At 43.3% G+C, this 14,790-nt stretch overlaps 1 protein-coding gene across 1 annotated transcript; it reads right to left on the bottom strand.

The window, feature by feature from the left end:
• Positions 1-222: 222 nt before the first annotated feature.
• Positions 223-12,511, bottom strand: SOD2 (superoxide dismutase 2). Its single transcript, XM_039221400.1, has 5 exons — positions 12,392-12,511; positions 11,850-12,052; positions 7,480-7,596; positions 5,566-5,745; positions 223-3,087 (listed from the first exon to the last, which is right to left on the bottom strand). The coding sequence occupies exons 1-5, from the start codon at positions 12,412-12,414 to the stop codon at positions 2,942-2,944; spliced, it is 669 nt and encodes a 222-aa protein (XP_039077331.1). The 5' UTR covers positions 12,415-12,511; the 3' UTR covers positions 223-2,941.
• Positions 12,512-14,790: the final 2,279 nt, after the last annotated feature.

Genomic DNA, 14,790 nt, shown 5'->3' with positions numbered 1-14,790 from the left:
GTGCTCTAAAATAAATGAAATAAAAATAAAATACTATGCTATTATATTATTAGGTGTTACTACAGATATGCTTGGAGAGATTTCATATGCCTTCTGAATTTTAAGAGTAAAATTTCAACTACCTATCAGTAGTTGGTATCCCTTACCCACAGAAAAGCATTAAAAATAACAAAGCATCACAGGATTATTAATGTTTTGACACACACGCATAATGCAGATGTCTTCTGATGGTTGGTAGATTCTTTTATTAACAATCAAAAAGCTTCACACTTACAATAGGAAAATAAGTGTTTCTCTATTGATTAATTAAATGAAAACTATCCAGGATGTTACAGGATTTTTAATGTGAGCCAGGCCTGATGCGTACCTAAGAAGACAGGACATTAGCTTGTCGAAAGCATTATGTATGACTGAAAATGAGAAACAGTAATTTACAAAACATTTACCTAACAGTAAATTTCCCAAACAGTAGCTCCCCTGAAATCAAACCAGGAAATAAAAATTTGTATTTAGACCTAGTTTTAGAGAGGACACTCACAATACCCATCAATCTTAATTTTATGGTTTTGGTGGTACTTTTTTAAAGGTATTCACCGGAAACTCAAATCACATTTTAAGATCACGAATTTGAGGTGTGCAATAAAACTGTTACACAACAGTTCAAGCAGCAGATCCTACCTCGGGCGATATTCGCCTTGTGTCCTGCTTTCCTCCAGCACTAATCACTATGGGGTCTGACGCACATTTAAGACCAGAGTAGGCACTGCTGATTCGGCCACAAAAATCCCTCCTGGATGAACACCACTTGGTTTATTTCAGAAGCAGCTGCTTTCCTTTTTAATTTATTTTCTACTATGAAAAACAGGGCTAAACAAAATCTTAAGTCTCATTTTCCACTGGATGACTAAAATCTTTATCTGTAATTTATCTTCATCTCTTAAAATCTATCTGATGGGGAGGAGAAACGAAAACCTTAGGGAAGAACAGTGGGCCTTCCCTTGTTCCCTCAACGTAAAACCAAAGCAAAAATAGAGCCCCATAGAAATTTCAACATTGAACTTTTTTGAAATCTTAAGGCTTAATAAAAGTCAAAAAGCACTGTATGAATCAGTAATCTCTGCATATCTTTGTTAGTTCAATATAAACCATGATCTGACAGACTACCTGTGTTTGAAAGCCCATCTTTCAAAAAGGTTCTGTTTTTCTAGATGGTCCATTTAAACAGAGTTCACTGCCTTGTTTATATATACGTGTGTGCATAATACATGTATATGTATCTATGCAGGTATGCGTGTGTATAATGTATACACGTAAGCAGTAATCACATGACTCCCATCTGTGCTCTATGAAAGTCACTGTGCTGTGGTATAGAAAGGGTGGCAATCCTAGTCTTCAAAGTGTTTTCAATCCACAAACACACACAGAGCTATCACTGGTCTCATCGACACTGTTGACAATTCAGAAAGCCTAAGTACTTTCTACTTGAATTCTAAAAGAAAAGTGCCTTAAATTTTTTTTTTAAACTTCAGTCTTCAATATTGAAACTGCTAAGTTACTCCATTTTTCTGTGCCAAAAAAAAAAATAATAATAATAGAATAAATTTGGGGGAAGAAATAATCAACTTAGGAAAACATTCTATTACTGAATAGGCTTAAGAAAAAAAACCTACATAGAAAAAATATTCCAATAGAAGGCAAAACCTATGTGGGTTGCTCTCTACATTATTTGAGTAAGTAACAATTAGAAATCAATGAAAAATTCAGTATCAGAAATGTAAAATAAATTAGGAAGCATCCAATTGATAAATTATACAGCCGGTAAAAATAAAGAGAAAAATGAAACATGGAATGGGTGACAATGTTAAGCCCAATTACAGAAAGGATCCCTGCTACATTTAAACAGTCCCATCTGCAAAACCTACACAGGACTCATTTGACGTGCTGGGTCACTGGATTATGGGTTTCATCTGCCTTTACTCAAAGGACTAAACAATGTAAAGTTTCTACAGTGACTGCACATGTTTTAAAAGAAAAGATCAAAAATAATAGAATAACTCAAAAACAAGTCTTTGAAAAGAAATGTTCCTAGATGGGGACATGCCACTGACCACATCCAGAAACCAACCCCTTCGCCTCTCTGGGAAGGCAGCACCTGATTCAGGCTGGCTCCCCCCGAGGGATGATGCTCATAAGCAGGACTGGAAGTGGGGGGGACAAGTGCCCAGCCAGAATGATCTGTGGCCCCATTCCCAACATCCATGCTATCAACAAGGCCCGAATGTACATAACACAGATTTGTTTGATGACAAAGTTTACACAAAAGTCTATTTCTCCCAACAGAAAAATTCAAACGCACGACTATTTCCTTTCCATAATAAAGCAATTCTCAGTTAGCAATCAAGTTACATATTTTTTAAAGACAAAATGGTGTTAACCCTGTGTAACATGTGACCGAAGATTAATAAAGGCCAATGGGTGATAGCTACCAGAAGTACTAGTAGGCAGATTACTTACAAAAAGAGCAGTTTTCAATAGAAAAACTGAGCATTTCCCTTGGGAAATAAATTTAACCTTTTATAGTTAAACAACTGGGGCAAAGGACCAGGTTTTCTACCACTGCCACACAAGAGGCCCTAAGAAGACAGGGCTGAGATATTCGTGATGGTTTCATGATGACAACTCTAACCTCCTAGCTATTTCAGCTCTTGAAGAAAGTGTTCAATCAAGACTAAATCATACAAAGCAATTATTATTTTCAGTTGCCCAATAATAAAATTTGAAAACAAGAGATTCATAGCATTAAGTCATGTTTATCAAATACTTGAACAAGCTACATTAAGAAATGCTATCACAGAGCAGCTTATTAGTATACTATGGTACTCTGCACTTCTACAAAAAATAGTCGTAAAAAGCTTATTCTGCTCAGTATAATGATAATGTTTTACTTTTTGCAAGCCATGTATCTCTCAGTTACGTTCTCCCAGTTGATTACATTCCAAATAGCTTTTAGATAATCCGGTCTGACATTTTTATACTGAAGGTAATAAGCATGCTCCCACACATCAATCCCCAGCAATGGAATAAGACCTATTGGAAAGAAGAGGGGGAAAAAAAGCAAAAACTGTGAATTTCAGCCTGAAATATTATTGCATCTTCTCGATGATCCTATACCCTTTACAAAATTCCCATCCATTTTTCAGTTTTTACAAAGAATAAACACCCTATAAAAAATATTAAGCTTTAAACTGAAAAAATTCTTTTAATGTTTATTTTTGAGAGGGAGGGAGGGGTAGTGGCAGACAGAAAGGGATGCAAAGTGGGCCCTGTACTGACAGCAGCGAGCCCCACGTGGGTCTTGAACTCACGAACTGTGAGATCATGACCTGAGCTGAAGTCGGATGCTTATTAGTCCACTGAGCCACCCAGGCGCCCCTAAACTTCACTCTTTGGAAGAAAATGTGATAAATAGCAAAAAAATTGTTTAAAGACTTGGGAAAAGTAAGTACAGTATTTTAACAGCTATGCTTAAAATACCAACAAATCTATCCGTGAGCCAATTCTTGGGGGTATCAGTAAGGACACCGTGTTTGTGGGGGTGGTTGAGCACCTTCCAAAGGTCCCAAGCAGTCAGGGGAGTTTTATGAGAACCATTCTGCTCCCAGGCTAACAATGTTAGTCTTAGAGAATACAAAGCATTTATGAGACACTTAGAATGGGAAACCTGAATAGGACTAAAGCAAAAGACACACTGTTTTCAGAAATTAAATAGTGTATGCAAAGAATTACTTGTACTTATACAACATTCATTTTCAAAAACTCTCCAACTGAATGACCGCTCTCCTCAAGGAAAACAATGATCAACCAGTAGGTCTTGATCAGTGGTGAGGTAGGTCACTCATCATTTATTATGAGTAAGGTGACAAAGTTTATAAATGATTACTCCCCTACATGAATTGCCATGACCTCCACTTATTTTCATTCAGAGGGCTTTCTTCAACTGGAAGGGGAGCAGGTGTAGCCAGGATTTACCTAGAAATCACAGCCTTTTCTGCCAGGAGCCTTCAAAGATAGACCCAACTCTCTAGAGCAGTCGGTGCTCACAAGTCTTGTGTTGGTTTGACAAATTCTGTGACATCTCTTTCCCAAAAGAGCCATTCAGATTCTGGCTAAATCTGAATATACCCAGTGAAGTGAGTCAAGTAAGCAAGTCTGCAGACGTGTGTAGAGGTAGTAAACGTAGGGGCACCTGGGTGGCTCAGTTAAGCGTCCGACTTCGGCTCAGGTCATGATCTCACGGTTCATGGGTTCGAGCCCCCACGTCGGGCTCTGTGCTGACAGCTCAAAGCCTGGAGCCTGTTTCAGATTCTGTGTCTCCCTCTCTATCTGACCCTCCCCTGCTCATGCTGTCTCACTCTCTCTCTCTCAGAAATAAATAAAATATTAAAAAACAGAAGAAGAAGTAAAGAAAATGTAGCTGAAGGGCTCCTGGGTGCTTCAGGTAGTTAAGTGTCAGACTCTTGGTTTTAGCTCAGGTCATGATCTCATGGTCATGAGATGGGAGCCCAGCATCGGGCTCTGTGCTAGGTCTGGAGCCTGCTTGGGAGCCTCCCTCTCTCTCTGTCCCTCCCTCTCTTTCTCTATCAAAATAAATAAACCTAAATAAATAAATATCTTTTAAAAAATATAAAGAAACATGGCTGAGAACTACCACTGGTTGATGTTAAAATCACTGTAGGTCCTGGGGCGCTTGGGGGGGCTCAGTCGGTTAAGCCTCCAACTTCAGCTCAGGTCATGATCTCATGGTTCATGGGTTCAAGCCCCACATCGGGCTCTGTGCTGACAGCTCAGAGCCTGGAGCCTACTTTGTATTTTGTGTCTCCCTCTCTCTCTCTGCCCTTCCCCTGCTCACACACTCTCTCTCTCTCTCTCTCTCTCTCAAAAATATACAAACATTTAAAAAAATTAGAAAAAAAAAAAGAAAAAGACACTACTGTAGTTTCATTACATCTGAAGATCAATGTCTTAGGGCTATCTCCCAAAGACATTCTAATTCAATCTGGCTCAACATGAAAAAGGAATGGGTGAACCCAGCCTGGAGCTTCTAAGCCAAATATTGTCCTGTACCAAATCCCCCAAAAGGGAGAAGTCTGGACACCTGAGCTCTAGTCCCAGACTTTTGTTTGACCACGGATGCCCAGATGGGCTGAGCCCCAGGTCTGAAGTCATACTCAGCTTACAGGTCTTTTCCTCCTTTGTGGTGTCTATCTAATTTCAGTGCCTGCAATTATGCAAGCTGACATGAATTCTGTCCAATGAAGCCGAGTTTATGTTGAAAACATTTTTTGTTAATGTATCTGTAAAATTACATGTGCTAATGTGACAAAACAGCAGGACTTTTAGAGCCTCTCTGCTTACCCAAAGCTCTGGGTCTCATCTGTTAAGATGTACTCTACTTAGTACATGCTCACGGTAGGTTTAACCACTGCTCGTGTTCCTATTTCAAGGTAAATGCTTTACAGTGAACCATCTCCCACTAACGAATATGAAATAATTTTAAAAGCCAACCTGTTGTTCCTTCTAGGGGATCCTGGTTAAAACAAGCAGCAATCTGCAAGCGTCCCTGTTCCTTATTGAAACCAAGCCAACCCCAACCTGAGCCTTGAACGCCAACGGACACAGTGGTCAACTTCTCCTTAAATTTGTCGAAGGAACCAAAATCACGTTTGATGGCTTCCAGCAATTCCCCTATTTAAAACAAAAAATCCAAAAATACCCACGAATGAACAGCCTGCAACAAGTACAATAAAAAATTCTATTACATATATCAAAACATTCTTGTCGTGTAGCACCAGGTACAACAGGACAAGCTCACAGGGAAGACGTAGCATAACCCGGTGAGCGTAGTTCGCGCTTACCCGTACCCTGCCACTAGCATCATAAGATCTCACAACTGCAATTCGTGTGTTTGTTACCGAACCATGTCAGAGCAAGTTCTTCCTTCGCTGTGCTATTTCCATCAGAAAAGGAGTCATTTTTTTCATTCGCTTTTTTTTCCCCCTTCCACAGAAAACTTTACTTTGACTTCTACCCTACCTACTCTGTCTCGGTTTGGGAATCATGACATTTTATGGCTGTTAATTTGGTTCTTCCCCACAGCAGCCTAGGTCTTTCCTATCACGATTATATAATTTTAAGAAGAGTAATTTAGTCTTTTATTACTGAACTCAGGGTACACTGTAAGAGCTACAGCCCTTTCATTCTGTGGCAACGCAGAATATAATTCTAGATGGAGAACATCAACTAAATCAAGTAGGCTAAAAATATCACTTCTCTTCTTCCACTGATTTAAAAGTAATTATCAGCATTCCCTGGGTGGCTCAGTCATTTAAGTGTCTGACTCTTGATCTCGGCTCAGGTCTTGATCTCAGGATCGTGAGTTCAAGCCCCACATTGGAGCCTACTTAAAAAATTTTTTAAAAATAAAAAATAATCTATTATAAGCACAAATGACAGAATAAAGTGGTACAGACCACCCAAAGTGGTGGTCCAAGAGTACCAAGACCCACTGGGGGAGTATGGGCATATCTGACATGCCGCTAACTCACCACACGTCAACAGTATTACATCACCACCTCCAGACGGAACTCAGAAAGAAAAAAAAAAAAAATGTCCAGTTTCCCAAGCTTACTTCCCCATGCATCTTCACTTCCAAACGAGATTGCTTATTGCAAATACACGAGATGCTTACCATAAACCAATTAAAAACAAACAAACCCTCAGAAACCAAAGGTGCACACCAGAAGCCCAGGGACAGGGAGAGCTCTACTTATGCACCCTACCTTCCCTGGGATGAGGAAGCTAATTAAAGTCGTCTGGGCCTCCATACGACATGGGAAGTCAAGTAAACCAACCAGAGCGAGCAAGACCACTGGCTCTGTACCCCCCTCACTACGTGCAGGTGTCCTGGAAAACCCAATTTCTTGGGACAACTGACTCTTTATCAGCTGGGAAGAGTAGTAAAATAATAGCAAGAGGCACTATTCGAAGTATTTTACATCTGATAACTTATTTAATTTTCAAAATGGCTCTATTACTATCCCTGTATCTTAGAGATGAAGGAAGGAAGTATAGAATGATTAAGTGTCTTACCCCACCCAGGGCACTCACCTCTCCTAAAAACTGTTTCCTGGTCTCGTTCTAATGTAAAGTATAGTACACTTCAACCAAAAGCTGACACCGTATCTGACACTGTGCGTGTGTGTGTGTGTGTGTGTGTGTGTGTAAAATCTGAAGACATAATATCTCCCTGAACGTATTCTCCGTTCCTACATATGTCCTTTTGAAAGTCACAACTTTGTTGTGCTCCTTGCTATGAAAAATGTGCCACTGTGACACCTCAGAGGGAATTAACATAAGGAAAGCAACAGCCATTCCTGTCATGCACGAAATGTAGCGAAGACTGCACCAATGTCCACCAACCTTTGGGCTCACCACCACCCTTAGGGCTCAGGTTCGTCCAGAAGATGGAATGATTGATATGGCCTCCACCATTGAACTTCAGCCCAGCCTGAAGAGCTACCTGGGTTGTAATGTCACCTGAAAAGTAAAGATACAAACATATTCTTTACAATTCTTACTTTTCAAACGTTATAAGCACCATTTGCTTTCATTGTAAAACATCAGATAAGTGTACTTGTTTATCTCTAACATACCTATAGGTCCCAAAATTCCACAATTTCAAGATTCTACCAAAAAAAAAAAAAGATTTTGTTAAAAATTATTTGTTCTGGTGGATTTTCAAGTTCAATTAATAATGTGAACAACTAATGAGAGGTCCGGCATTAGGGGCAAAGCTAGTAGAAAATCCTTTCCAGAGCTTCAAAGAACTCCAAGTTTTCTTGGATAGAAGAGATTTCAGAGGTGCCTGGATGGCTCAATCAATTGAGCATCTGAGTCTTGATCCCAGGGTCATGGGATCGAGCCCCGTGTCCCATGCTCAGTGTGGTGCCTGCTTGAGATTCTCTCTCCCTCTCTCTCTCTCTCTCTGCCACTCTCTCACTTACTCCGATTCTCTAAAATTAAAAAAATTATTTAAAAAATAGTTCAGCAGGGGTGCCTGAGTGGCTTAGTCGGTTAAGTGTCTGACTTTCGCTTAGGTCATGATCTCGCGGTTTGTGGGTTTGAGCCCCGCATCGGGCTCTGTGCTGACTGCCAGCTCAGAGCCTGGAGCCTGTTTCAGTCTGTGACTCCCTCTCTCTCTGACCCTCCCTTGCTCACGCTGTCTCTCTCTCTCCTAGAAATAAATAAAAAATATTTTAAAAAATAATAAAAAATAAAACATAGTTCAGCAATAATGAAGAGAACAATAGAAAACAGTAGAATGCTTAAAAGTGTGCTTTCACAGACAGACTAAACAGTAAATTTTCAGGGGCGCCTGGCTGGCTCAGTCGATAGAGACGCAACTCTTGGTCTTGGTTGTGAGTCTGAGCCCCACATTGGAGGGAGAGCTTTCTTAAAATAAACAAGTAAATAGAAGTTTTCTTTTTAATGGTACTTTCTCAGCTCTCATTTTCTAGACAGACAACTATTCACGGGGAAAGAGTTCAATGTTACATTAACAAGAAATTCAGCACATTCAAAGCTGAACTCCAGATTTTCAATCCCAAACTTAACTCTCCAATGGCCTTGCTCATGGCAGCAAGTGCCAGCTGTCTTCACGGGACATTTCTGGTAACTCTCTTACTCCTTTCCTCTCACACACCACGCCCAGCCCACCAACATACTCCCCGACAAGGCCAGCTCTCCCTTTAAAAGAGATCCATGATCTGATCCCCTCTTGCTAACCTGTGGTGCAGACCACCACCCTGCCCCGTCTCCCACGTCCGCATGTGACCCCCACTCTGTTCCCAACACAGTGGCCAGAGGGCTCCTCCACACCCCAAACTGAGTGCAGTATCAAGTCGAACCTGTCCCAAGGCTGCTGCTCTCACTCAGTGAACCCCAAGTCCCTACGACTGGCCTCAGAAGGGCAGGTCATCTGATTCTTTGCATCTCCCTGCTGGCCCGGCTCTGGCCACGCTGGTCTCCCTGCGATTACAACGGGAGCTCCCAGTTTAGGGATGCTGCCGGTCCTGGAACATTCTTCCTGAAGATAGCCTCGTGGCTCACTCCCACATTTCTCCTTCAGGCCTCCACTGAAATGTCATCCTCATCAGGGAAGCCTTCTCAAACCACATATAAAATGGGCACTTCCCCAACCTGTTTTTCTTGATAGGACTTAAGACCCCTGGCATACTACATATTTACTCGTTCATTGGTCTCCCCACCAGAACAAAAGCTCCAATAATAACAAGGACTTCTTTGCACCACTGGGTCCCAGGGGCCAATATACTGCCTCCTACATACCAGGTACTTGGTTTGTTGATTGACTAGATCACTGAATATATTAAATGTAGTTCTTACGGAAGAAAAATTCATTCTCTGCTACCTGTACTTTTTTTTAAAAAAAGTAGTATTTGAAGATTTCTTCTACCTTGTTAAACAAGTAAGCAAAATAAAATATTCTTTTCTAGGCCCTTAAGAAACTAAGACTAAGGAAAAACGGGAATTTCCTTGTTCAAGAAGTCCTGAGTGCTTTTTATTCACAAGATATTAAAAGAGGCCAAGTGGAAGACACACAGAACCTTGGAGAATTCTGTGCTTAGGGAGTTTACATAATAGAAAAGGTTCTCTAATCTGCTCTTTGGGCATACCTCAGAGGAGGAGATGGCCGAGTGATACCAGAATATACAGATAATTTTGGAGAGTTGTTTTAAGATGCCAACTTCTTCTTGTTGTTATGTGTACAAAATAATTTTCTTACAGATCAGTGTCTTAGTAATTATTCTAGAAAAGTCACCCTAAAAATAAATGTAGGTTATACACACACACACACACACACGTAATATATATGTACACACACGTATACATGTGTATATATACTTATATGTAAGCTTTATATACATTTATATACATGCATACATATATACATACATATGCATACATATATACACTTGCGTGTACATATACATATAGTTTTAGTTTTAGAGAAAAGAGTGCAAACGAGGGAGAAGGGCAGGGAGAGAAAGAATCCCAAGCAGGCTCCATGCATGGAGCCTGACACAGGGCTTGATTCCCCAACCCTGGGATCATGACCCAAGCCAAAATCAAGAGTCAGATGCTCAACCAGCTGAGCCACCCAGGATCTCCTATATTGTTTTTTAATAAATCAACAGTAACTAAATTTTTCTAATGGGAAAGAAACGTGCTTATTAAAAACTAACTTAATAATTTCAATCTCTTAAAGCTTACTTAATCATTTTAATAAATTTAATAGAAATTTGGGAGGTGCCTGGCTGGCTCAGTCCGTAGAACATGTGACTCCTGATCTCAGGGCTGTGAGTTGAGCCCCACATTGGGCTTAGAGCTTACATTAAAAAATAATAATGATGATAATAGAAATTTGGGGGGCTTTAATATCTGCTTTTAAAAATACTTTAAAAATGCTCAGTTGGGTAAGTGGCCGACTTCAGCTCAGGTCATGATCTCACAGTTGTTGGTTCAAGTCCGGCATCAGGCTCTGTGCTGACAACTCAAAGCCTGGAGCTTATTTCAGATTCTGTGTCTCCCTCTCTCTGCCCGTCCCCCGCTCATGCTCTGTCTCTCTTGGTCTCTCAAAAAAATGACTAAATGTTAAAAAAAAAAAAATTAAAAAAAAAAGAATACTTTTCTTAAGTTCAACATGTTCCTTGGTTTCAATTCAATTTTTTTCCTGTAAAACACAATAAAAGTTAAATACTTCTGTGTGAAAAATACTTATTTACTTACTTGTAATGAAATCAATGTTATTTCACTTATACTCCTGCCCCAAATTTTCAAACATCAAAATTTAGCCCTTCAATAGTCTTTAAAAAGCTCTGCAGGTACTTAGTAACTTAGAGACAACATAGCACAACATGATGTAAAGCTTTTTTTTTTTTCAGTAGCTTCTGTTATACAAGTAAAGGTGTGATTGCACAAGAAAAGGATTGAGATTCAAAGTTGTTTTTAAAATACTGAAGAGAAAGGTTCAAGTCGTCAGATGTTGTCATGCAGGAAACAATTTCACAACTGGGATATTCCCCACCTTGTCATCATTACCACATCTTTCCCGAATCTGTTATTTTCTAAAACCCCGAACCTTTTCCCGAACAAATCACCAAACTTTTTCCCCACACTCCAGGTTCCCATCAGAAATCTTCCAGAATGTGGCAACTTCCTCTTGTTTTTGTTTAGCCAATTACTTCATCCACAGCCCAGCTGAAATACTACCTTCTCCCACTAGATGCCCCCGTTCAACAAGAGGTCACTGTCTGAAATTTACCCAACACATTTCAGAGGGCTGAACGCCAACAAAAACGTGTTTCAGAAAAAAATACCTTTCAAACTGTGTAGCTCATGAAGCAATACATACAACTATTTTCCTCGTGCAAGCCACTGATCGATGAACTGAGAAGTGCAATACTATGTGGTACAGACACGAAAACACGGTATTCTCGTACACAGCCGCAGCCCCAGACGCAGAGTCCACACGCTACCGGTTTTGTGGACTGAGCTCTTTAAAAAGTAAAGTGTGGCGTCCATTTTATCTCGTTACACTGAATTCTAAAACATCAGTAAATAACCACAAGCCTATTGCAGCTTCCTACTAAAGGGGCACTTTCCTTGTGAAGTCTGAGCCGTGGCGGCTCGAGAGCGCGTGGAGGGGCCCCGCGTCGCCGTCACGTTTCCCCCCCGCGCAGGGTCTCACCCCCGGGCGGCCTAGCACCTACCCTTCTCCAGCGCCTCTCGGTACCGCTCCTCGAGGGTGTTCAGGTTGTTCACGTAGGTCGCGTGGTGCTTGCTGTGGTGCAGCTGCATGATCTGCGCGTTGATGTGAGGCTCCAGGGCGCCATAATCGTACGGCAGGTCGGGGAGGCTGTGCTTCTGCCTGGAACCCAGAGCCCCCAGTGCTGACACCAGCGTCCTGCTCGAGCTGCAAAAAGAGCAAACGCACACACACACACGATTCGCTCGCTCACGGGTCTACGCAGACGGAGCTGTGGACGTCCCGGCGCACCTGGGCCTTTCTATCGCTTGGCCGCTCGCCCGTCACATTCCCTAAAGTATTAAGCGGTGCCGCGGCAGCACCCGGACGCGCTCCGAGGACACCTGCCCTGAAGCAGGGCCGCCCGCCGCGTCCCCGCAGGTGCCCGGGAGCCGCCGCGCCGGCACCGGTAAGGGGGGAGCGGGGCCGGGGGAGGAGGCCGCCCGCGACCCTTCACCCTCGGGGCCGTGACCGTCCCCGCCGCGCCGCGCGGCCCGAGCGCCTCACCTGAGAGCCGCTCGGGACAACATGGTGAGTGCAGCCGCTAGTCCGCCGCCCGGAGGTCCGGTCAACACGCCGACCGCCCGGCGTACACTGACCCGCGTCCCGGGCGGCGCCGCAAGGACACCGCCGTCCTCCGCGGGCTCCGCCCCCCGCGCCCGCCGCTCCCACAGCGGGAGGGGGCGCGCAGCCCGGGGTCTGCACTGCCAGCGCCAGCCCGCGACCTGAGCCCAAGGGACGCGACAAAGAGGGACATGAGAATCCTTCTTCACGAGGCCGGAGGCACCGCAGTGCCCACCTGCTCGCTTTTGTTCGTGTGGCCAAAAGAAAGGCCGTGCTTCTCCCCCCTCCACGGTGTAAGATGGTACGTCCCGCAGCCCCGCCCCTCGCGGCCCGCGGGGAGGGCCTTGCTGGCCGGGTGGGTGCTTCCTCGCTGCCCTGCGGCTGGCTGCTCGCCGGGGCCGACGCCGGGGCCGGCGACCTCCTGGGAGCGAGAGCTGCGGTTTCCCCGAGCCGGCTTGGCGCGCCCTCGCGGGCCGGGATCCCTCAGGGAAGAGGGTCCTGGGTGCTGTCGGGTAAAGCCGCAGTGCTCCTTTAACCACTGCCACGAGTGACCTTGCTTTTCTAATGAACTTGACCTTTGGGCCGGAGCCAAGCCCAGGGCAGCCTGATAATAGTGTTATTAAACACGGTATGCCAGGGACTACGCAGCAGGGTTTATATGCATTGATCTTTATTTCACCCCCGGGTAGATATTGTTGACCCCAGGCGACAGTTAATGAGCCCCTAAATTTAAGCAGGTTGCCCTGATCACACAGTTAATAAGTAAGAGAGCGGATTAGAACCGAAAGTTCATACTTTTTGATTACTAAACCTTAGCGGTCAGAGAGTAGGTGCTGCATAGATTTTCAGCTACTCTCTTTCACCTCCACGCCCACCCATTCACCCCTCCTCAAGGATGACTAGCATTTGGGTTGCGGAATAGTAAACGGGAATCACTGAGCTGACTTCTCCACAAGAGGGCTGGGGCTTGCTGACGGGAAACCCAGACTACATGCCTGGGTAAAGGAGGAAAATCAGGTTGGGGGCAGGTTGTGCGTGTCCTTAAAATCCCGACATATGGTTGGTTATAGAAAATCAAAAAGCATTTTGGCTGAAGTGAGACATATTGAAAGCAGTTTTTCAGTCAAGGTAGTCTGACATAAGGGGCAAGCTAGTTAGAACGCTATTGCTTGAGGGGCTCTGGGGTGTTTTGGTCAGTTAAGCATCCGACTCTTGATTTTGGCTCAAGTCATGATCTCCTGGTTGGTAGGATGGGTTCTTTGCTGACCGTGCGGAGCTTGCTTGGGATTCCGTCCACCCCACCCCTGCTTGTGAGCTTTCTCTCTCTCACTCTCTCCGAATAAACATTTGAAAGGAAGGAGGGAGGAAGGAAGGAAGGAAGAAAGGAAGGAAGGGAGGGAGGGAGGGAGGGAGGAAGGGAGGAAGCTATTGCATAAATCCTAGCTGAGGTCCTAACTTCCAGTTTTCAGGTACCTGCTATGGAACTGCAATAAAGGGACATTTTGAAGGATGAAATAACAGACTTCAGTGATAGGTCATTCGCTAATAAGGAGGGTTTATTCTAGCGAGAATAAAATATCTCTATAACGAGACTGAGCCCAGTCAAGCTGCATAGATGTTCTTCTTGTTTGTTCAGATGATGACACTTTGATACTTAAATTGACCCCTTCAGGAGATGCCCTTTTGAACAAGCAACATTTGGGGGATAAAGTAATGACAATAACAGTCCCGTAGAAGTGTCTCTAACATCATATCTGTATCAGCTCCATCCTTAGTTGGCTACTGTATGAAGTATTGAATGAGTATTAGCACAAGGAGTTAGATTACAGTTGACTGGGTTCTGTCCCCAATTCCTCCAGCCAGCTAAGGACGTCAGCTGCCACATCTGGCATCATAATTATGCATTTCCTTTGAATAAACTTCACAAGTCTACTTCATAGCCATCCTCAGACCAATCACAGTTTAAATTGACATATTGGCTGGAAGAGGCAAAATATGGGTTGAGATGACATCATTTTAAGCCAGTTATTATTTGCATTCATATTCTAGTGACTGAGTGTCTCAAAAACAGAATAGCGTATTTATTCCCTCATGTAAAAGTGATCTGGAGTAGGTAGATCCAGGGTAGGGATGACAGTGCCATGAAGTTATCAAGGACCCAAGCTCCTCTGTCCTCAGAGTTGCTTCATGATCCATGACAGCCTCCACAGCACCAACCATCTCACCTCCTTCCCACGAAGAGGAAAGGACAAAAGGTTGGGCCCCTGCTCTCTCCCTTTTAAGAATCCTTTGTGGTAGATTCACCCAACAAATTCCACTCAGTTTAGGTACAAAGCTACAAC

This window comes from Hyaena hyaena, unplaced genomic scaffold (genome assembly GCF_003009895.1).
Source record: "Hyaena hyaena isolate Hyena2069 unplaced genomic scaffold, ASM300989v1 scaffold_981, whole genome shotgun sequence".
Classification (NCBI taxonomy): domain Eukaryota; kingdom Metazoa; phylum Chordata; class Mammalia; order Carnivora; family Hyaenidae; genus Hyaena; species Hyaena hyaena.
The sequence above is the reverse complement of the archived record's forward strand: the minus strand, read 5'-3'. Positions and strand labels throughout refer to the sequence as shown.

What these genes read in the sequence shown, in the direction of transcription:
- SOD2 (XM_039221400.1), bottom strand. Translation starts at nt 12,414, where the DNA reads ATGTTGTCCCGAGCGGCTCTCAG. An exon ending in GGGTGGTGGTGAGCCCAAAG is followed by an intron (nt 5,746 to 7,479) that starts GTTGGTGGACAT and finishes TGTTTTAAATAG; the next exon opens with GGGAATTGCTGGAAGCCATC. An exon ending in TCCCCTAGAAGGAACAACAG is followed by an intron (nt 3,088 to 5,565) that starts GTTGGCTTTTAA and finishes TCTTTCCAATAG; the next exon opens with GTCTTATTCCATTGCTGGGG.